The following is a 24,493-nucleotide window of genomic DNA, read 5'->3' on the forward strand; positions in this document are numbered from 1 at the left end:
GTCCTCTTGAGTCTGCATCCAAATAAATGGTTATTCAACATAACTGACTAATCAGATTGAGCCATGTAATAAAATCAATATGTAGAATCAGTATGTTATTTCTCTGATCCAGGTTTATGGTCTGCATCCAGCGGTCACAAATTCAAATGTCCAACCCTTTTCCTGTTCACTTTTTTAATCCACACACACATATTTACTCACAAACACAACCCGCTCTCAAACGTAGTGTTCTGTACAACTTTACTCGTCTCATGTTGCACATCAGAAACATCATGATTAGACCCAAAACGTGCAAAGCGTTAGCATTTTGAAAAATATGCAGAAATTACTGTCTTCACATAACAATATTTCATCACAAAATAAGCCTTTATGAGACCATGAAGCTCCTACGTTTTACAATAAAAATTCCCAATTGGTTTAAATCAAAATCATTGTGTCATCCCAAATAAAGTGTGTGTGTGTTTGTCTTTGCCAGGAAAAGAAATGTAATCAAACAAAATCAGTGAAATCATCCACTGTTGATACAAGTCTTTTCCTCTGCCCGGAGGCTTCCTGGTTTTGTGCTGAAGTGCTCTGCTGAAACGACTTGTTCTGCTGAGTGTGTCCTTGGGTCAGAGAGATGGCGGGAGTCGCGCGAGACTGAATGTCTTCCTGGGCCTGAGCAGAGAGACGGCAAATTGGATGATGTAAGTAAAAGTAGTGACAGTGATGAAGGAGAAGCACTTCTTTGTGTGTTTCCTTACCCTGGTCCTGATCCTCTTAATGTGACGTAATCTCGCTAACCACTTGGAGGCATAAGCATCAGACGGGTTAGCTCTGTACTGATGCACCAAAGAGGCCATCTGTGGATAGACAAAGAATATATGTGAATGAGAATGTGAATGTGTGTGTGTGAGAGAGAGAGAGGAAGAGATAAGGGGAAGACTTACATTTGCATGCAGAGCCATTTGTCTGACTAAGAGTGGAAGGTTGCGGTCTGAAACGATTTTTGCCACCGTTGTGTCAACTAATCCCTCCAGATCTAAAAGAGAGAGAACAGGTAAAAGAACAAAAGACAAACTAACCAAAGAGACACAGAGAAAAAGACTGGAGAAAACGCAGTGATCGGCTCACCTTTGCGGCACTGGAGGGTCACCAGGTTACATTCATAATCCAGTGGCTTTATAATGACTTCTACAAAGTTAAACTGACCCTACCATGAGCATGGGGGGACGAGAGATAGGAGTTTAAGTACAAAATATATACTTCCGATCTCAGAGATGTATGTGTGTATGTCCATATACCTTAATGGTGCCCAGTTTGTACTCCTCTCCAGAGTCATTGTACACCACCATGACAAAATCATTGCCAATGTGACGCTTTTTGTTGCAGCAGCCCTTGTCACTCTCCTTGTTTGGCATTAGCGTGGCTATGTGGAAGATAGCTGAAGGGACAAGATTTCATTAGTGACAAGCAGAGTGTGTGGTGTGGAAAACAAATAATGTTTAAACACACACACAAATACACACACACCCTGCATGATGTCGTCATGCCAACAGTAGGTGAACTCTCCGTCGTCTCCATATTGGTCGAGCCCTCCGAGAAATATCTGGTCGGGGTCACAGTCTTTCAGGTGAATCAATTTGCCCAGGCCTGTAAGGAAGGCAGCGTAGCGGTTCGAACCGTACTCGTTTGACAGAATGGCGACCTCATTGTTGACCTGAAGATGGTGGAGATATGGGATCACCTGACAGTAATATTTAACTAGGGGTCAATCAATGTTCTTGTATTCTCACCTGACCAGCTCCTACAAACACCACTCCGATCTTATGGGTGTCATAAGGAGGCATCTGGTCCAGAACCTTCACAGCGCGGTCAATCACCTATCACAGAGAATAAACATGTTATCACTGTGACACTGTAAAATGCACTAGAACAAATGTCAGGACAGCCAGAGAGGTCAATTTACCTGAGTTTTGGGCAGCAGCAGTGGCTTATTAGCTTCGTTCCCAAAGAAAGGAGAGTGGTACAGCTGGAGGAAGACAAAGCTAACGGAGAAAAAAAGAAATAAGAAAAAATAGGTGTTGGGCACAAACACAATCATTAGAAAATAAGGATTATAACACACATGTTGGCATTCAAAACACTTAATAGATGTGTGGCTTATAGGCATAGTATTCATAAATACCCACATGGTATAAAAATACAACTGTAATGTAAAATGTAATTTCATATGATGAACTAATCTAGAGCTGGATAGACTATATTCCATCCAGGTTTTAGGAAGCAGTTTACAACCTCATTTCATTTTCAAGTGCTGTTTTAGATTCAAACCTGCAATTTCTCAAACAATCCTTCAATTAACAAGTGGGGCTAGATTACAATTTTCTTCTCTTGCGGGCTGCTACTTTAGATCAGAGCAGAGATCATCTTACTGACAAGTTGATAATTTGCATCATTTATTTGGCAGAAACAGGTGACAGAGGCCGCAGTAGTTTTTGTGCCAGTATTGTAGTACCTGGGGCTCAGTCCAGAGATCTTCTCTGTGGTGCTGGGTCCAGGTCGACTGTGGTACGAGTCCCTTTCTGTCCTCCTCTCCCTCCTGGAGGAAGGGGCTGACACGGAGATGGTGTGACCCCGTGGTCGGTGGCCTCCACTCGGGGAGATGGGTCCAGGTTGTACCGGTGCTGCTGGAAACTCCAACCTCATCCTTGCTCCTCCACTTTGAGATGACACTACACCTGGGACTTCACCCCCTTGACTCTGACCTCCCAGGCCATTAACATCCTCTTCTGGGCTTCCCTCCACCTTCTCTTTCTCAAAATGAGGCTGCTGGGTCTGAGGCTTGACATCTGAAGGTGCAACGGGCCACGGTGTGTCCCCTGGCGCAGTCTCTGACTCCAAAGCAGCCTTGGAGATGACTTCTGGTAGGGTTTGGAGCTCCGGAGAGGAGCTGGACTTGTTAAGTCCATGACCCTGGGTCTGAGTGTGGGTCTGGAAGGGAAGTTCGGGCCCCTGGCTGCCTGGGGTGGATGGTCCCATAGTGGGCTGATCAATGGGAATTGCACCCTCACTCACTTCCTCCAGCGTTGACTTTTCATCATCTTGACTGGAAGTTGAGGAGGACTATAGGAGAAAGTGCTGCTGTGAGTTAAGCCTGTTTTAGCAGATAAGCTAATTGCTAAAACAAGCAAAAACACATACTGGTTCTTTAAGTGCAGAAAAAAAGCTGGCGGTGCAACATTTGGCTTTATTACACAGAAGCAAGGGCGGGGAAACACGCTTAAAAAGATTGTAGGCGAGTTTAATCTCTTCTCAGCTGATAATGAAACAACAACAACAACCACAGGTGGTGGAGATGCTGTGAAAAACTAATTGCATCTTTTCACAGTGTTAGAGACAGTAGAGGCAAAAATGCCACGCAAATTAATATTTATTATTATTACTATTATTGTTATTGACCATACTGTAGTTCACACAGACATCGTGATTACTCGCTGTGGGTTCAAGTCACCATTTTCTGTGCAGAATAAAAATAGAGTGCACAAACAACTTACTCTGCTGAGTGTTGCAGGCTGCGGGGTCTTTGTTGACTTGTCCGCAGACATGAAGATGTGATCAGAGGTCATTGCCTCAAACTCTTCATTCTCTAGCCAATCAGTTGGGGTGTGTGCTGTGGGAAGCCCTGAGCCTTCCTCCAGCACCACCACAGAGTCTACAGCAGGACACAGAAACAACCATGTGGGTAATAGGTGGAGACACACATACACACGGACACGGACACACACACGGACACACACACACACAATTGTCGACCATTAGTCACAAAAATCAGACATGAAATATGCAGGTGTAGGACTCCAACAACAAACATCACAGCTCTCAGTAGTAATTTTGACACTGCACACAAATTCTCTCTAAATTTTAAATCCAGTCAAGTAAATCATGACTAAAGTGAATCAATGATAAAAAGAAACAGAATCAGAAACCGAGTGTATCAATAATGATTAAAAAAACTCAAAGGCATTCAAGCAAACATGTTTGCACATGAACATACATTAAGATCATGACCTGCAGTAAATCCAACCTACAAACACTGAGATCAGAGAGAAAGACAGATCAAAGCAGCAGGCAGCATCCATCCATCACTGGTTCATCTACTTGATTTTTCCGTCAAGGCTCATGCATCTGTTTGGCTGTTTTGTTGGTTAATACACAGCAGCTACTTCAACAGCAGCCCAGACCAAGTCCTATTTTTCCCAAATAACACTCTCCCCACACGTAAAAAAAAAAAAAAAAAAAGGCATCATAATCAGGTCTCTTTGACACTCGAGTGCCCCTGAAAACTACCGCTCTTAAAATGTCTTCCTCACACAACTGGTCTATACTGGTGAGGCAAGGCAGAGCATATTAGTTGGATGAGGTCTGGGCTTTCCTGTTGACAACATCAGAGGGTCTATGGTTAAAAGGTCAACCTGGGAGTATATTTCAGTGACAGTGAGTTAGAGAAAATGATTAAGAAGGAAAAGCAAATCCTCTTTAGGTGCCATTGGACGGATTGACCCAAGTGCAGGCACGTTTTCAGCATCTCTTTTCGAGGACCTTCCCTCCCTGTGTTAATAGAAGATTGATGGGTAAAGAAGAAATGTTGAATTCCTTCACTTGCACAATTTCTTTTAGTATAAAGCTGCAGGTCCTTTGCACAACTAGTAAAGAAAATGGAAAAAGAAACTCCTATACACCATATCTCATTTAGATGTAAAGGGATAGATTTACAGGTATTTGTTTTTTTTGCTGATGAGAAGATTGATGCCACTCTCAAGTCTGTCCTTTAAATATGAAACTGGAGCCAGGAGACGGTTAGCTTAGCGTAGGATTGCAAAGCATCCTGGACAAGAAAAAGTCTTGGGCTTAAAATTGTAAAACTGCAACATGTTTTTTTACATTTAAGTTTTTGTATAGAGTAAACAAACATTAATAACATGTTTAATAAGTTTGAGAGATGCCCGGTTTTATTAAATTTGAAAAAAACCAAGACAGTTATTTCCCCCTTTTTCAAGTCAAGTCTTTATGCTGAGCTAAGGTAACCAGCTGCTGGCTCCAGCTTTACATTTAACAGACAAATATTAGAGGGATTTTTATCCTCTCATGTAACTGTTGTCTAAAAAGCAAAAACGCAGATTTCCCATAATTTAATATATTTTATTGGGAAATCCAGATTGCTGTTTTGGGATCTGATAAGAGATAATGGCATGTGATGAACAAATGTCACCTTTAGTTGCAGACCAGTGTATTGCGCAAGTGAGAGGAAGCACACTACACCAGGACTTTTCTGGTAGGGTTGGTGGGGGCACACATGTGGTGGACTGTACCTGCCCAGGAAATGCTCCTGTGCAACCTGCCGTGGGCCGGAGGGCCTGTGGGGACAGAGCCCAGACCCAGGGACCAGAGAGAGCCGCTTACTGCAGCAAGATGCCAGAGGACACACACCGTAGCCAAACATAAAACCAGCAAGGGGGTGAGAATGAAAACACATAAAAAACAAACAAATCAGAACAAGGGACAAAAAATCTCAAAAGTGAGAAAAAAAGAAATGTTGAAAGAAAGAGAGTACGGAGAAGAGTGAAAGAAAAAGTGTTGGAGGGGTAAATAAAGGGAGAATGTGAAGATGAATCACTGAAGGCAGACTAGCCCCAGAGGTAGAGAGAACACAAAAGCACAGGACACTGGGAATCATTGAACAGGAGGCTACTGCAAAGAACAGACATGTGACTGATAAACAAAAATCATGTCAAAGCAGTTTACTATAAAGATCAATGACCTCAGAAAATCCAAGCAGGGCTATTGATTCATGTTCAAATAAAGTATTTACAGGCAATTTGGCACTTAGTTCAGTCCATTAAATGGGACCAAAGACAGGCAGTCATGCGAGCAGGAGAGGTGCGTTCATGCACAACATTACATTTATAAGTAAATGATTTTCTGTGCTGCAGCTAAATATTCTGGCTGTACTGTTATGTTTTTTGGACTGGTAACAAAATCCTAAAACTTAGGGACAAATAACCTGCACTGATCAATTACAACCACCAAAACACACCAGCAAGAGGAAAAGATAACTTTCTGATCTTTTACATTTTCTCTGGTCAGACTGTTACTCACCAGTGTTGGAACGCTGCATCAGGTTTGCCTTTCCTCCGACGCTGCTGTGTGTTTGGGTTAGCGGCTCGGAGATGGCAGCTGGTGCTGGGGCAGCTGGTGCTGGGGCAGCTGGTGCTGGGGCAGCAGTGCTGGCAGGAGCGCTTGCTGTCTGGGTAGGAGGCTCCTTTACACCCTCCATGGCCATGAGGACAGTGGAGAGCTCCTGCAGCGGCATGTTGCCGAGCTCCGAGGAGAAGGGACTGGGCGGGTTCTCCAGACACATCAGCCAGCTTGTGTTACCTGTGACAACAGAGAGAGAGACAGTTTGAACGTTTTTCCAATTTTCCTCTAGGCAATTACTCACTTAACCATCAAAACATGACAACCAACTTGCAAGATAGATGGTACACCATAGTTAAGATTAAGCTGCCTTTTTGTCAAAATGTTAGATGTTTTTAATAATAACACTTAATAATTAAATGTTATACGGTTTATTCACACACACACACACACACAAACACACAACCTATACATGCACAAATGGAGATATCAGCTAGAGTGGGTTTGACCAGCGTCCTGAGCGGTTGGGGGGGTATGGTGCCTTGCAAGGAGGTGATCTGGCATCTCTCCAGCTACCAATCCACACTCTCTACTTAGGTCTATAGTGGGACTTGAACCTTCGACCCTCCGGTTTGCAAACCCAACTTGTTGTTGTTATTGTTACGTGCAGTTTGCATACCAGACGGTCTCCGTATGAAGATCTCTGCCCAGCCCTGTGTGAGCATGGGGACAAACTCCGCCAGGGTGGGGTTGTCTTTGAGTGGCTGTGGAGCAGGCGGTATGGCTGAGCTGGAGGAGGGAGGACCCAGGCCATCCAGGGTAGAAGCAGAGGGGGGAGAGAGTGGAGCAGCTAACTCCCCCTCAGAGGGGGACACAAGAGGACTGAGACTTTGAGCAGGACTGGCACGTAGAGCGTGTCCACCTGGAATAAGAGAGGAAGGTCATCATCATCATGCAGCTCTTCTCACATTCCTCCATAGAGTGTATAAAACATTATACACATTATAACCAGAAACAGAAAGCTCAACTTATAAGATATTTAGATTCTTTTTTGTTATATCACACAGTCTGGCTTTAATTAAAGAGACACAGCATAAGGACAAGCAATGTACCTTTCCTTCTAAGGAAGACTGACAATGCCAAAAAGAATGACATAGTTAAAATACAAACAGGCAGTAAGATCTAGTTATGATTCCTTATGTGATTCCAGATCCACCAACACAAAATCCAAAGCACACAAAGTACAGACAGACATTTATGCTTGGCAGATCAAAAGTTAAGGGAAAGGGAAGTTTGGGTTCCTCTCCTGGAGCTGCTGCCCCCGCGACCCGATACCGGATAAGCGGTCGAAGATGGAGATGGATGAAGATCAAAAAATAGAAAGTTATCGTTAAAAACAAAACCATTAAACATGAGAGAGAAGACAGTGTTTCATGGGATGCCCTAAGTTCTGAGGCCAAGTGTTACAAGCAATGCAGCTGAATACCGATTACCTGACATGGAGCGGTACCGTATGCGTCTGTTGTGCTGCTGGCTCGACTGTGACTCCAGTTTGGCTGGAGCCTCTTTGGTGATTCGGGTGTGTAGTGATGGATCTGACCTGCAGGACCAGATAAGAGACAGGGTTGCAAAGCAGCTAATAAGAAATCTACAGCCCTGCTAGCAGCACTGGGAGGTTGTACTTAGGCACAGTGTTGCTTTGAGCTAGATATGAACGTAAGCATGCTAACATTCTCACAACAGGGTTCTTAAGTTTTATCAAAGGTTTGAGGTGAAATTACATGCGTTAGGGGAGAAGCCATAACAATATTTGCCACAGTGGCCCCTCTAGCCCCCCCCCCCTCTCATTTTACCCATTGTTCATAATTAACCAGCACAAATAGAAATTATAACAATTGGTATTTCTGATTAATGACAATGCAACATTCCCGCCAGTTGTTTGGTTTTCTTATGCACCATGTTCTCTTGTTTTGTTATGCCACCAACGGAAGCGGAAGCATAAAACTTTGCAATCCCACTTGCTGACTTAAGTGGCTGGCCTGATGCCCTTTGCTTTTAACATGCCTGTTGACATCAGTCACAGTCAACAACTTGATGGGCACATGAATTTTCGTGTCTGCAAAGACCACCAGTAATAGGAGCTTGTAGTGCCTTAGGTAATAAAAGGCCATTTGGTTGACCACCTATTTTTTATTACAACTATAAGGGGCTGCTCCACTTAAAGCTTTCATCTTCCCTGTCCTGTCCAGTGACTCTTCCACTGTCCCCTGTATGATCTCACTTCCACTGTCTCCTGTATGCGCTCTTCCACTGTCTCCCAAATTTTTCTAATTACTGGCTATTATTATGAATGTCATTAGTTTTTTAGGCATTACATTTTAAAACAAAGTGTGGGGACAAATAATGATGTTGACCAGATGAGGGTGCAAAATAATAAATCAGGGAATCACCAAAGTCATTAAAATGTATCGTTAGGGGAACATGAATGTCTACACCAAATTTCATCCCAATCCATCCAACATTTCAGTTGGACCAAGCAACAGACAGACACACTAACTTTGGAATGCCTCAAATATGTATCTTATTAGATCTTATCAGATTTTTTTATCAGTGTGCGTGTGAGCTTGCTTCACCTCGTCATTTCTCCTCCTCCTCCCAGCCGTTCAGCCACGTCCAGGCCAAGCAGCGCTTGTGTTCTGACCCCTCCGCTGGTTGTTATGGTCACCAGCTTGTTTCCCACCAGCCAAGTCATACTGCGACCCCCCGCCAAAAGGAACTCTGCGATGGGAGATCTAGGAGAACAAAATAAGTATATTTCATGACTGCGACAGCTTTTCAAAACATCACCATTGTGAAGGGCCAATCACCATGCAAACATACTGATAAAACAAAAAACAAGTTATTGCCCACCTCTTGGGCAGGGCGGAGAAGTTGGAAAAGACATATCGTGCCATCATGTCCAGACAGGTCTCTGTGAGCTCCAGGTGGACAGTCTTCAGCCCCTCGTCTGCCTGAGTCACTGCGCTCTCATCAGCGGAGCCCAGACTGCAGGTGGTGGTTGAGGTGTGCATCCTACAGAAGAAAACAGAGAAAAAGTTAAACAGCAAGAAGGGCAGAGAAGGAAGAGGAAGGCACGCAGGCTCCAGATATATTTTAACATGTAATCAGTGCACACAGAGACATGCAAGCTTAGATAAACAGAAACAGAGAGAACTTAAGAACGTCACAAAAACCACACAGACACACCAAAGTTTCAAGTCTATATCACATGCAACACAAGCATTTATATGCACACATGCCTCCATGTGTGTATATAAGTAAATGCACTAATCATTACTACAATTTTCTCTAGCACCAAATCACAAACACACACTGGGACATGGTTTAAGTGGCCTCATACTTCCCTAGATGCAGAAAAGCTCTGAATACGACGCAGAAGGGATCTATGGTGTAACATGTTTTGATGCTAAGAAAGCCACAAGACTACTGAGAAACCTGCAGGTAGAAGTGTGTGAGAGAATGTTTTTAACTTTCTGCTAATGTCTCCGCTGCTGCCAAATCTTGTTTTTAGTGTTTACTGTAGAATGAGTAGCACCTCTTTGTATCCACATCAACCATTACTGCATGCTCTAGAGGCAAATCAGGTTGAAAGCACCTTTACATTTGCTAATATCAGTGTCAATAAGCATTTGAGAGATACTTTTTCAATTAATTTCTTCTTCTTTTCATTAATTCTGTCAGGAAAGAAGAAGAAACCTCGCACCCAGACCAAGTCCCAGCATGTGAAAAACAACTTCTCCAAGCATTTTGTATTACCATTCTTCGACTGCCGATTCATTTTTCACTTTGTCTAGTGGGCACATACTCCAAACAACATGACCATGAAATGCTCACAACTGAACTTGCTGTGTTCCCTGCTTTTCAATATTGTTTATCACAATCATTTCTATTTTACTTTATTTCAATGCAAGTACACAATTCAGCCTAAAGCTGAATAATGTGGCTTTTATAAGATTTAAACATGGATTTATGAGTGTCACAACACAAACTCTGCTAAACAAGAAGAATAAAACAAAATGAGTTTAGGGTCATTTCGATATCGCATAGAGTTAAAATCTTAAAGTCTAAAAACTAAAAACATGGCCATGTTGTCTGAAGTTATACAAGTCTCAAACAGCAAACAGCCATTCAAAAGACAAAAAAAATGATTTGCGGCCATTTAGCAGTTGAAGCAGGTTAAACAGATACACACTGCAGTTGTTTGGTATGATAAAGTTCTATGTTTTACTCTGAAATTAAAACAGAGAACGTTTCAACACTAAAGTTCTGGGGCTTTTGCTACCATCTGTTGGACAGGAGTGGTAGGACATATTCAATGTAGTGGCACTGCAGCCACTTCTGGCAACTGCAATGTTATATTATCCATTGTCACTGAAGCAAGTCAGCCAAGCACAGATACATATAAATGATATGAAGATAAGTCAGACGGGGAGTGTTTGTGTTTATATATGTGTGGTGATATGAATGATTCAAGTCTATAATCAAGCATCTACATGTTCACATCAGCCCAGCTGTTTTAAAATCCCGCACTACGAGATTGCCATGGTCAAAGCAGTACAGTATATGTTTGTCAGTGAAGCAAAAATAAAACTACGGCAAGCAAGCAAGCAAAGCTGTTGTGTTGCTGTTGTCTCTGTCACTGGCCAAGGAAGCAGTAGTGCCCCCCCCCACCGGGAGAACAAAGGCAGAGTTGTCAGTTGTGGTTGTTCAGGATAAGATCCCATCACTTGGGATACACATGCATTGCACCAGTCCCTCCTGCCATTCATTTGTTGCTAGGCCAATCAAAACCAGTCAGCAATACACCCAGCAAAACAAAAAAATAAAGTCAAAGTCAAATTAAAATCAAACAAAAAAAAACATCAAATGTTTTTCAATGTCTTCTGCGAACACTTCATGCAAAAGCAAACCATAAAAACTAAATCTAAAACAGCATTTGTAAGATCACAGCCCAAAACAAACCAAAAAGATCGACACACAAACCTTCCTCCAGCATGCACCACCCGCTCCAGGTGTCCCTGGCAACAAACCGCCCAACGCCCGCCCAACGGACCAACATGACAATGACCCTACACCCCTCATGAACCATCCCATGGAGGAATCAACAAGAATTTAGGTTGTTGTTTCTGGTTACCCAGAAAGCTCTTCTCTAACCTGCGAACCGCATGTTCGGAGACACTGATGCTGCGGGAACGGAAAGCATCCATGGCTGACAGGTCCCTCAGCTCTTTAACTGGAGAGCTGCTGCTATTGGCTACCGCCGCTGCCGTCTTCGCCACTTTTGTTGCCCGCAGACTGGGCGGTGTTGAGTACCCATGGCGAACCGTGAGGGGAATGGGCCCGGGATGGCGATATGGTGGCGGTGGGCAGTAAGGGGGTAGGTCATCGTGAGGGCGGTGGTGGTTTGGGAGTGTGAGGGAAGAATGTGGTGCATTGAGGGATAACAGGAGACAGCAGGAATCGTCACCCGAGCACCAGAGCAAAGGGCACACGCCACGCAGCGGGGTAGGGATGGGGGGTTGTCAGGGTAGGGAAGGAAGGGCCACAAAAAGCAGGGGCCAGGAGCAATGCAGGAGGGATCCAGGATGATACGACCACCCCCCAAAACCACAACCACAACGCAGCACCCAATCGCAGGAGGCAGGGAAGGGGGTCAAATGAAGAATTGAAGGAAAACAAAAACAAGGTGAAAATTAACAGCTATGAACACTATGAATCAGATTACAGGAGAGCGTAGTAGGATAAAGAGAATAGAAATAAAGGCTAAACATCAACTTAAAAAGGAAAAACAGACAAGCTACAGCAGAGGTTAAAACAGCTTCTGCTACTCAGAAAATAAAATATACACAGAAAGTATTCAGGAGAGCAACAAAATAAACATTATTTCACACAGCAGGTAAATAGTGAAGCAAAGGACTAGTACAGGAGAAGTAAAGTAGGGATGGACTCAGCACAGGCCTGACATAATGGAAGTTAAAACAGAAGAATCCCATTCAACTGAAAATGAAATGCAGGGTTAAACAGAGGGTTGGAGCACAACAAGTCTGGACTAAATACTTTGAGGAAGCCGAAGTACTAGATTCTAATTATTGTATTTATTGGTACTTCAATAGATTTCAAGGGTAATGAAAACTTTTGGATGAGAGGAGAAGAGAAGAGGCTATATTACTCATATGCTGCCCTCCAACCCAAAAGTGGACAATGAGCAGCACAAGGACAAAAGATAACAAAATGGAACATTGAAAGTGGGTTTATATGAAAGATCAGTTGAAACTGATGTTAGCAGAGGTACTATGTGTTACAATGAAAAGCTGTAACAAGGAGTGTGCTTGATTGCAATGACAGCAAGGGTATTAGGAGTTTCTTTTTTTAAATTAAACCATTAGGCGAGGGGACCCGGCCAAGATGGAGAAGACTTGGGGGAAAATACGTATACAAAAACGCTGCGCCCGCTATTTCCTATGTAAGTATATGCAATTTCACAACAAGGAGGAGAGGGGATGTAAATAAAAATGCTACCGTGAAACTCTGTTTGCAGTGTGGTCTCAAACAATATTGATTTCCTTTTGCACACGCACACACACAAGCACACGCACACGCACACGCACACGCACACGCACACACAAAGTGTTGTTCATGTTATGTTGTCCACCCCCTTTATGTCATTTAATACTAGAAGAAGTGAATTTATCAATCGTGGCAGAAAAAGAACACATTTCAAAATGTAAAAAGCACAAAAAATAAATAAGAGGAACCAATGATCACCATGGCAACCTGAGAGGAGTCATTGCCACCATCCTGCCACAGTACCAGTCATGCCGAGTCCCCTGTTACCTTGGCAACCACAAACCTCTTACACAACAATGGCCGCATGGGCTTTGTTGTGCTGCTGTTGGTTTGTATGTCAGCACTTGCAGTTGTGTGCGTGTGTGTGTGTGTATACATATGCTTTACCTTTTGGGCCTTTCGTTGAGGCTGGTGCTTCGGGCACGAAATGAACTTTGCTCATGACCATCATCGAAAGGCAACAGGGCATTGGAGCGCAAACCCTGAAGACACGGACAGAGGTGTGAATGTAACCAATAGAAACTCTTTATAAGCAGACTTTAAAATACTAGATCAAAAACCAATCAGCTATCACCACTACCATATCACTACTAAATACAACAAATTCAATTTGACAGTTTCTTACATTATCTAGAGGTCGGCCTCATTTTCAAAATAATGCATGGGCTTGCACCTCCACCATTGGGTGAATTTATACAACAGAAAAACAGCAGTGGCAAGGCAACTAGGGCAGCCACCAGGGGAGACTTTGTTATGCAATGTAGAAGTAGTAAGTTTGGCCAAACAGTCTTCTCAGTATGGGCCTCAAATTATTGGAACTGCCTTCCTTATTGAAGTCAGAGAAAAACACCAGCTATCTATCATTTAAAACCAAATCCAAGAGATGGAATTAAAAACAATCAAAACTGCAATCAACAATAGCTGGTTTACCTCATCCTAGGTACTATGGCTCTTTGTATTGTACTTATAATTTATTTATTTGTCCCCATTTCTTTTCTTTACCAAGTGTGTTTTCTATCTTTCTTGTATTTGTTTTTATGAATGTAATATGATGATGTGTTGACCTGCCAAGGGACTACAGGTGAAAATCCGCTTTTCTGCAAACACATTTACACTTTGAGTCCAAACTAAAAATGTCAACTGATGTGACTGTACACTTTCAAATAACAAATAAATAAATGTAAAGAAATAGAGATGTAAAACTGAAATGTAATTAACGTCAATACAACTCCAAAAGAATCCTGTCAAAAGATTAAAGGCTTATTCAAAGTAAAATCATATATAATTGCATTGACAAGATCCACTGTGATAGCGTAACATCACAGGTCTGCAGTTTGTATTCTGTCTAAACTTTTTAGGGGACTTGACAGGAATAGTTTGACATTTTTGAAATGCACCTATTAATTTTCTTACCAAGAATTTGATAAGATTTATACCACTCTGTCTGCAGCTCAGACTCCTTTAAATTCAATTTAAAGTATTATTTGACTATGATGGATGACACTTCTTTTTTTTTTTAGGAACTGAAATATACCTGGCATCCTTCCTTTACAGGATTGGGTGAGACATTTAAGAAAAGTTACTGCACATAAAAGAAAAACGTTACCTCAATTGTGAAATGTTCTTGCATAAGAAGGACAAGGACAAGGATGGGCTGAGAGCACATCGATGACATTGATTTCCATCTGGGAATAATTCTCTTGTACTTTTTCTCAGTAGGGTATTGTTTCTCTTCTTTTTTTCTCAGTATTTGTGTGCATTTGTTGTGTGTGTTTACATGTGTCTGAAGTTCAAAATAGAAATTGCAAGTCACAAATAAGTCAACAAAGGAAAAAAGTTGAACCAGCACACACCTTTGTGATGTACTGAACAAAGTCCTTGCGGAACGGGAGTCTGCAGCGTATGAACCACATGGCAATCACATGGTGGGCCAGGGACACAATGTACTGGTTGAACCTGATGGGAATGGAAGAAACAAATAGGTCAGAGTGTGACGTTTGAGAGTGTGCCAGTGTTGTGTGTATGTGAGCACTTACTTGGAAGGGTTAGTATAGGGTAGAGATATTGCAAACACGCTGACATACTGCTCGGCTACAAAGTTGGCATACAGATGTGGCAGGCGCACCAGAGCTATGGAAAAATAAATGAAGAAGTACATATCAACCAAACACTTTATTTACGGAAAACTTTGAAGGGACTTACTGTCCTTGAATACTCAACAATGGAAAAGAAACTTTATTTAAAGATTTTTCTGAAAAGATTTCAGTGCTCACTGGAGAGGAACTCAAGCATAGGAGATGCCATGGCAACAGTTGCAGAGATGTGGGTGAGCTTGACGATCAGGGCGGGGAGCAGCTTGATCATGATGTCAGGCATCTCCACCGTACACATTGTAAGAGCAACCACACATTGCTTGGCACAGCGATAAATGAGGCCAGTCTCGAGGCACTGAACAAGTTCTCTCTGTACAGGGGAAAGGAAATTAATGAACGTCATTCCAGCATGGAAATAGCTGCCTACGTGTATTGTGTGGAGGGGCTGGTATACTAAAAAACAGCCATAATGGGAAGCTGTTGCACAAATGTGGATCTTCTGGCAGTCAGTAAACCCAACATGCAAGCTTAAGAACTTCCTAAAAATGCAGATTATTACTTTCTACAGACAATTGGTTGTACCTGTCTCGATTGATCCAGGTAGTTGTGGTAGGAGGTGATCGCTGTCAGGACAGGAACCACTGCCAGCTGAACATCAGTGCGAGAAAATCCCTCTGGGGTCTTCTTCAAGCGCTCTGAGATCAGCCGATCCGTCACCTATGAGCACACAGACAAAGAAGTATCATGACATTTGTACGCAAGCCAATTTATGTGTCCAGACTTGTAGGTATAGATTTGCATGCTTGTCTTTATTCGCACTACCATGCAGCAGAGTGTAGAACAGAGCTGGTCCAAACTGCATGGTGACGTGAGCAGCAGCACTTTGTACTGCAGCGTCCATGGCAGCTTGTCGAGAACCAGCTTCAGCACCTTCCAATCGGTCTCCTACAAGAGAAAAATAAAAACAATGTTCAATATCTTTAAAGTCCGTACTCAAGTCCGGTCTTGGACTCGAGTCCAGCCTCGAGGCGGTTTTTCCTATGGTCTCAGACTTGTCTCTGACTCACAACCTAATCCAAGTGTCTTTGTTGTGTTTATAATAATATTGGTGGGAAAGTGAAACTTGGTCTTGGACATGTCTTGGACTCAACAAAGGTGGTCCTGACTAGAGTCCTGCTGTGTGCTATGCAAAGTTATTTACTACAAATGGTTAAAAAAAAAGCCTGGAGCGTTAGCAATACTCAGTATTTTACAGCAGACACATTTTGATGCAGATGTTTGCCACTTATCTGTGAGATGGATACAATAATTGTGTGTACCATCTTGAGGCACTGCAGGAGCACACTAAAGGCAGGTGCGTAGGGCAGGTAGGCTGAGCGTATTGAGGCTGTTGAAGTGGAAGGAGCAGTGGGGGGAGCAGGGTTGCCAGCAGGAGGAGATGTTGAACCTGCAGGCTTCTTTTCACTGGCATGCTTCTCTGGCTCTCTAAAACAACAAAGGACACAATTGACAGTCCTGTTAATATTTAGTTGACTGGATTGTTATGAGCAAAATTGATGCAGATAAGATGTGTGCGTCCTCACCCTGTGTCACAGTAGCAGTAAGGGCTGAACCTCATGGCCCCGTCTTTGTTGGGGACTCCCAGACGGTGAAGAGAGTCCGCTCTCACCATCAGGAAGAAGTCAAACACCTAAAGGAGAGAACAAAATTTAAAGAATAGGAAGTCAGCTTGCATGTATGTTACAAATGGAGTACAAGATGCACAAATGTGCACAGAAAAAAATTAACCTTCCCCTACCTGTAGTCTAATACTGGAGGCAATAGCTGAACAATATTTGCTCTTGTAGTGAAGCAGCAAGTGGCTTATAAGCAACTCATACACACGACCAGCGTGACTGGCTGGTAGGCTGTAAAGCTTGCTCTGTAAGAAGAGAAAAAGATGGAGGTTAATCACCAGAAACCTCTAAACTCATGGGGGGAAAGAAAACTGCAACACAGTTAAAAATGTTATTAGTGCAATTTCTTTCAGCAGTTGGTTGTCCTAAGTTAAAAAAAAAAAACTCAAGAGAAGTTAATACTATCGGAATCAAAAGTGAAGATATTTATTTTCTGCTATGTCTACAAACATTACTGATATAAAGAGACCTTTAACAGCATCAGATAGCTATCAGGCAGACTGCATTAATATCTGTAACCCTGCTTATGTAAAATGCCTGAAAATACTTTTTTCTGCTTTTTAGATCCTTTTAAACTGTATTTTTTTCTGAAATAACTTCACATGGATCTTAGTGAATTTTTTTTTTAACCCAGCCCTAATGTGTACCTGCAAGATTTCCAGCAGGCCTAGTATGGCAGTCCTGACGTCCTCCATAGGAGACTCTGCTGTGGGATCTCTCTCAGAAACCTCCAGGGAACCCGAACACACCATAGAGCGACTGGACACCTACAGAGGAATGACTTCAATGAAATGGACCGAACTAAATGACCTCATGAGGTTGAAGTGAAACAACATGAATGTGCGTGTGTGCGTGCATAAGGGATTGTGTGAATGTTTATATGTACCCGCTCAATAATGTCCAGCAGGCTGGTGAAGTGGTGTGTGTTGCAGCCCTCAGCGAGGTCCACCAATAGCTGAGTGGCCTGTTTTCGGACGGCCAGGTCCCGGTCTTCAGCTATCCCACTGAGCTGGGGGATCACCACCATTTCAATCAACTCATCCTGAAAACAGTCAAAGAAGAAAATAAGCTAAAGGATTTTATGTTGTCGAATTATATTGGCCTGGTATTTCATTTTTGGTAAACTGATGATTTTTGAAAGTTTTCCACATGAAATAACACACATCAGTGTACAACAGCAAAAAAGTGACAGAGGACTTGAAAGCTAGTGAGAAAGCAAATGTGCCTGTGTGCCTGTATGTCCGCGTACAGACCTCGTAGAGCTGTCGGTTGGTACTGAGAACGAAGGACAGGATATGAAGCACCTTGATCCTTATCACGCTGCGAGTCTCGTTCCTTTTAGAGAGTCAGTAAGATATCAAAAAGGAAAAGGGAAGATTATGGTACAGCAGGGATGGGATCAGACAGGTATCGAGATGGTGATCAATAATTAAACCGTCCTTATGTGCGTCCTACCTGAAGAATTTCTCCATGAGGCGGTGAAGGCTCTGAATCCAGCCGTCCTTGGCGGGCTGGATAGACTGGGCTCTGTACGAAATGAGGGTAAGCACTGATGCATCCTGTCACACAAACAAAATTAAGATAAGAAATGAAGAAGAAGTATATTAAAAGGACCAAATGACAAGACAAAAATAACACCAAGGGATGGAAACTTAAAAGCACTAACCGGTCTCTTGTCAGAACATTTCTCCACCAGAATGAAGAACTTCTCTGTGGAGCCGTGGAATCCATTCTGCTCGTACAGCTCCTCTACTGTGGTCAACAGCTCATACACGATGGCCTTCAACTCCGCACTGCCTATTGTCTGTGAGACAACCTACTTGGTCAAAAAAGCTCTAGTATTTTAATCTATGTGCGTGTGCGTGTGCGTGTGCGCACCTGGATCTGCTGCAGCAGTCGCTCTATGATTCCCAGCAGGATATCCCAGGTGACCACCTGCAGCTCTTTGCCATACTTCTTGATCAGTCTGGTGATGGAGAGGACGATTTCATAGGACACCACTTCGTTGGCACACGACATAGCCTGAGTGGCAGAGGTCAGACACCAACAGTCATCACATTTAATTTATTACGTTCATAGTATTAGGTATGTTCTTGTTTGTCTCAGACTACCTTTCGATTGAGTCATTTATCATGTATCTTTACTCATTGTTGTTCAATCTGTCACATGTCCTTCCCCTTCCACTATCTCTGCTATCTATTTTGCAAAGACACCACTGCTGCATCTGGGGCTTTTACCGCCCAGGACAGTTGGGTTTGTTTAAATAAATACAAACAAGCCCTATCCTGGAGTAGATAAGAGGTGTAGCCAGACCATACTCCAACGCTGACACAGCTTTGGGTAGACTGGTCTGGCAATGTTAGAATAGGGACAGCAGAACAGCTACTAAAGCCACAATGGACACTGCTTGATAGAAAATATCTATAGTATGACTAACACCAATAAGACAACGGGAGATCCAACCTATGCCTCACACTTTTGTACTTGGCTAAGCAGCATGCATTTACTGTAAATATGTTTTTCACAGCGCAACGTAACAGAACAACGTTTGAACAGAGAAACAGCCTTTTTGCCAAGAATGCATAAGTTTTGTTGACATGTAAACAACAAGATAATTTTGGCCAAGATAACATTATCTTTCATATCAGCACACATTGGGAACAGTGTACAGTACATGTAATGTATGTGTATGTGTTACCTTGTAGAAAGATGGTAGAACTAGTGTAGGTGTGTTTTTGAGGGCGGGGAGTCTGTGTGCGCCCCACAGTGCCATCCCAACAAAGAATACAGCTCCTCTCAACAATGGTGCATCCTCCATGTACACTCTGGTGGAAAATGATAGTAGGTAGTTAGAGAGACATACATAACAGGAGACCCACCCCTCACTCATAATAGTATATTCAGTTCAGTAATGCACCACAAGCTCAGAAATTTTCTTGAACTGCTTAAACCAGGGATAATACCTCTCCTCCATTATGCGGCACATGGTATAAATTGCACTGTGGCCAAGGTGAGTCCCCAACACCTTCCTCATCAACTGCAGAAGCACAAAGCAGCACAACACGGGGGGGGGGAGCAACAAACACAAGAGAGAAGATCAGAGGAGGAGCTTATGAATAATGCCATTTAGCATCAGAGCCCTCAGATAAAAGAAAAATTAAGTGTGTGTGTTTTCACCTTCCAGCAGGATTCACAAAACTCCTTGACATTGACAGTACGACAGAGTGTGATGATGAAGACAGTGAGAGAGTCTGAGGGCAGGCAGTTGTAACACACCACTGCATCCAGTACTTGAAGTGCCACCTGGACACATCACACACACACAGAGAGAGAGAGAGAGAGAGAGAGAGAGAGAGAGAGAGAGAGAGAGAGAGAGAGAGAGAGAGAGAGAGAGAGAGAGAGAGAGAGAGAGAGAGAGAGAGAGAGAGAGAGAGAGCAGGGGATCAGCATCTGACATATGCAAAGGCCTACAGTCCAACCTCAAATGAGACTAGTGTTGGATACAAACCAACTAACTTCATTATCTTAACACAGTGCTGAAAGTGCTTGAAGAAGAAACAATACAACTCGGAGGTTTATTAATTCAAAAGTAGAGTAGGTTTTACTAGATTGGCACAGTTAAATATGCAGTTAGTAAGCATTGATGATGTTTATATCATCATTATTTGTTTTTAATAAAACCATATGGAAAGTACAGACAATTAAAAAAATTAAGAAAAAAAGATTTCTTCCCTGGATGCCTTAGTTTGTTATGGCAACATGGTGCTTTTAAATTACACATTGAGCAAACACAATATTTGTTGTTCTGCATCCACACAAATTAAGTAGAATAAAATGTTTGATTTCAGGTTCTTCATAATTTATTCCAAGATCAATTTTTTTATTTTTCCTTAATAGTAAAAGAATAGCTAACAACCCTTTTCACATTTACCTAATTTACTGTATATAATAGTCCGGACCAGGGATTTTGCACATTTTAAGAAAAATAATAAGGTTCTCACATTATTTGTTGGACCTGTGAGCCTCTGAACCATATAGATGACTTCATTGGCTCAATAATCTGTCTTTCTACCAGTGAACAACAGAAACTTTTGAGCAGGGAAGTTCAGCATGTACTGTTGAATGCTAAATGTCAAACTGCAGTTATACAGTAGTGGCTTCAGTTTAACAGAAATCTAAAAGTAACATTAAGAAAAAAGAACAAATACCCACCTCAATGTCTGTTGAAGATGTGGTTCTATTGCACAGGAAACAGATTTTCCTACAGAGAGCACAACAGAACAATCATGTAAAATGTACACTACGGGTCAAAAGTTTGGGGGCCATACCCCTCCATTATAGACAGAATACCAGCTGATCTGAGTGGGTGGCTGATCTTTAATGCAATATCTGCAATCCCCATTATCAGCAACCATTAATCCAATGTACCAAAGGCACATTCTGTTTACTAACCTGATATAATTTTCTTTTTAAACTAACTGAGAAACATTGGATAACCCTTATGCAATTGTCTAAGCACATATTGTAATCTGAAAATCACAATACACAATACACCTGATCTCAGCCGGGAATTCTGTCTATAATGGAATGTAATGGAAATTTCTAAGTGACCCCAAACTTTTCACTGGTAGTGTAGGTCAATAACATTTTCTGGATAAAAACAAACAAACAGAAGTGTGTATATCTGGCTGTATCTCTAACTTACTGGACCATGGTGGAGACATTTTGGTCCAGGTAGCAGCTGTTGAACTTCACCAGATTTACAAGAACGTGGAGAAAGTCAGAGGTGAGACCTATGTTCATCCACAGGAGGACAAAGCGTGCTGCGAGAGTGGAGAAAACAAAACAATAACAGAAAAAAATACATGCATGATAATGTGAAGTTATTTCATTCACACCCATGAATAAGGTGTGTGAAAGACAAGTCATGCCTCTACAAGTTACATCTACAAACACAACTACAAAGTTGTTTCATATTAGCTTGAACAAATCCAACAATCTAGTATGTAACCTAATACTTTTAATTATTTTACCTATGTCCTCTTCCAGGTAAGTAATGTCTTTCCCGTTCTCGGTTAAGGCCTTGAAGACTTCCAGCCTATCAGAGAGGTCCTCGTTACACGGTTGGTAGTCTTGGATGACTTTAAAAAAGTAGGCCCTCAGAGGGCCGAGCCGCTCACCCTTCACATAAACAGTGAACAGGATTTTATGAAAAGCCAGAAATATATTCACATTTTGTATATGCTTGTGTATGTCAATGTACCTGTCCCTGTATAATGGCCCTTAGCAGTTGCAGGACAGCATGTCTGGCCTCTGGAGGCTGCTCTGGAGTCAGCATGTCCTCCACAGCTTTCCAGACAGCCTCCACTGCATGCTAAAAAAAAAAAAAAAAAAACACAGATTTTGACAAACACAGAAGATTACATGTACCGCATTACCAAAAACAGCACACCTTTCGCAGCATCACCTCCTCAAATTTTTTCGTTTTGGCAAGATCACAGACGTGGTTCATCACTCGAACACGGTTATTCAGACCGCAGTCGGGTTGAAGCTCCTGAAAAACATCAAGGGGAAGAGGAAAGGCCCTGACACCTTAGAACACACGATGTGAAAAAAAGCTTGGTGAGTTTGACTGTGTAGGAACGTGCACAGATGCTCGGTATCTTCTGCACACCTTGATAATGTCCGTTGTAATGATAAACTCGGATGGTCTGCTTTCGTTTTGTTTGCTCGGTGGCCGCAAACCAAAGATCCCCTTCACCTTGTCCCTAAGACTCTCCTTGCTCGGTTGTTTATGCATTGCCCAACCTGAAGAAGTGATAGACTAAACAGGCTGCCGGCTGCCTGGAGAAAGAGCAACACACATTTAGGACATTTTGCATCAAGTAGCTTGGATTATTATTACAATGCAAAACCTAATACCTTAAGGACATTGCAAAATCAATTTGCACTGAGCCTTTAAAAAGATGCTACCACTGTACATCACAGTAATATAAAACTAGAGGCACAACGGTAAAATATTGACAAACATCAAGAATTAAATGTGGAGTTGTAAAAAAGATTTTATGGAAGTGATCTTATCTATGATGAAATAAGATTGCTATTTGATGAATATTGGCATGTATGCCATTGTTTACAATTTGTCTCCTAAGCCTTTGTTAGAATTTGTATGAAGAAAAAAAAAAAAAAACATTATTTAGCTGAGGTGATCAGACACGCAGAACTTGAGAAATCGATTTATGATCAATCTAATTAGCAGGTGAAACCATGGACACATTCAAAAATATGTGTTGCGACTTTGAGTTTCTGAAAAGCGCTATATAAATTCAATTTATTATTATTATTATTACTATTATTTTATGTTGCATTTAATATGTGAAATTGTACCTTTGCTGTTCTTGAGTGAAGGTTAATCCTTCAATTGTGTTTTTTTTTTATATTGTTTGCAGGAATGGCCTTTACTTTCGATGAGGTGATCCACTTTAAAAACAAACGGCTGTTTGTGTGTTTCCTTATGGTGTTTTCGGGTGGCAGCACAACAATTAGTGTAATGAGAAAAAGGGGAAGGCTCTTTACCTCTTATGTTTGTGTATTCTCATTAAAGGATTGCATACTTTAGGCTAGTATGTGTGGTGGCTGTTGTCTTGCCTCTGACACCGGACCAGACAAAGTTGGTGGCAGCATGACAGCTTCTTTAAATTTTCAAAACGAACTTTTATAACACTGCACGGCTGAAAATAACTAGATAAAGGATTATGTTTTTATGCAACCAGGGTGTGATCAAACCCTCTTAGTTTCCCTTTTTGGGGGTGGCAGGTTTGGAAAATCTGCTGTCATGTGGACTTGACAGAGTCAGAGGGGAGGTGAAGTGAGAAGACAGACAACGACTGTTCTGTTTTAGTTCAACAACACCACCACCACCACCACCACCACCACCAGTAGTAGTACTACTAGTACTATTACTACCACTACTACTACTACTACTACTACCCCCACCACATCGGTGCAAGGTAGCCTCTGACCATAGCAAACTCTATCTGTGGACACTTCCCAACGTAAACATGGTATAATCAGGTGAAATGCACAATGGCGCAGAACCGTTAGCTACGCTTTACGTTACATTCCCTGTCATAAGCTAGCGTTCCTCTGTGGCATTCAAGGTCTGGTACCTTTTAAAAACAACTCATCCCTCTCTTCTCACCTTATAGTAGATGAGTCGCTTTCGGTTTCATAGATTCAGAGCTTTGCTCAAACGCCGCCAGCAGAGCCACTTGCGTCTGTGCATTGATATAAATTGGTATTTGCTGCTGAGAGCTCGTTCTCGTCCAGGCTCACAGACCTCCACTCCTCAACCGGATGACACATTAAAGCTGTGACAGGAGCACTTCCTACAAAAACACGTTTGTTACTTTCGCTGATGGGAAATGTAGTTCTGAGCAAGCTAAAGCCAACTACGCTAGAGGTCCATTATTCTAGGTTTATTTCATGACAAATGAAGACTAAAACATCTACACAATAGTTACTGTTTTTTTCGTTAAACTGCCTACCACTCGAATAGAGTTACTAGCTAGTGATAAGTTACATGTTTCCGTAACAGTTACCCAACGGTTAGCAGCCATGCTAACGATGCTGAAGTTAGTTCCTCATTGGAGTCACACAAAGTTATGCCGCTAGAAAAGTGTTTTGGCATTTTAAAGCTAAACACTGACACTGAAAAAAACAATGAAATAAAGCTAAAACACAAGGATTAAAAATGAATGCAATATTGATATTTTAGCATTCTGCGTTTTCAATGACAACATTTTTTCAATGTGTTTTAATCCTTTTGGCATGGAAGCGAAGGGGCAAGTATAATTATTATTATTAGTAGTAGTAGTATTTCCTTCATACATTTATTTAAAAAGTGGATTAAACTTCTCT

General features: G+C 42.0%; 1 protein-coding gene across 5 annotated transcripts; it reads right to left on the reverse strand.

Moving 5' to 3' along the window:
* Positions 1-178: 178 nt before the first annotated feature.
* On the reverse strand, positions 179-24,243 carry tsc2 (TSC complex subunit 2). 5 transcript variants are annotated; one of them, XM_034895449.1, is made up of 43 exons: positions 24,175-24,243; positions 23,775-23,961; positions 22,248-22,417; positions 22,041-22,127; positions 21,837-21,947; positions 21,607-21,754; positions 21,279-21,396; positions 20,786-20,834; positions 19,751-19,876; positions 19,537-19,610; positions 19,272-19,398; positions 18,452-18,595; positions 18,240-18,377; positions 18,029-18,132; positions 17,827-17,908; positions 17,460-17,615; positions 17,221-17,340; positions 16,696-16,818; positions 16,481-16,587; positions 16,217-16,382; positions 15,720-15,842; positions 15,480-15,614; positions 15,078-15,267; positions 14,841-14,934; positions 14,658-14,760; positions 13,192-13,286; positions 11,392-11,532; positions 9,088-9,249; positions 8,811-8,969; positions 7,671-7,777; positions 6,857-7,099; positions 6,263-6,417; positions 6,139-6,232; positions 3,537-3,694; positions 2,498-3,105; positions 1,949-2,027; positions 1,776-1,862; positions 1,513-1,699; positions 1,284-1,423; positions 1,114-1,192; positions 930-1,021; positions 744-842; positions 179-657 (listed from the first exon to the last, which is right to left on the reverse strand). In XM_034895449.1, the coding sequence occupies exons 3-43, from the start codon at positions 22,371-22,373 to the stop codon at positions 490-492; spliced, it is 5,604 nt and encodes a 1,867-aa protein (XP_034751340.1). In that variant the 5' UTR covers positions 22,374-22,417; positions 23,775-23,961; positions 24,175-24,243; the 3' UTR covers positions 179-489. The 5 variants fall into 5 exon arrangements, with proteins under 5 accessions (XP_034751340.1, XP_034751359.1, XP_034751333.1 ...); XM_034895468.1 differs by adding an exon at positions 5,352-5,441 and having other exon boundaries at positions 6,139-6,417; XM_034895442.1 differs by having other exon boundaries at positions 6,139-6,417; positions 22,248-22,413.
* Between the last annotated feature and the right edge of the window lie 250 nt (positions 24,244-24,493).

The sequence above is a fragment of the Etheostoma cragini genome, chromosome 2, assembly GCF_013103735.1.
Source record: "Etheostoma cragini isolate CJK2018 chromosome 2, CSU_Ecrag_1.0, whole genome shotgun sequence".
NCBI classification, from domain to species: domain Eukaryota; kingdom Metazoa; phylum Chordata; class Actinopteri; order Perciformes; family Percidae; genus Etheostoma; species Etheostoma cragini.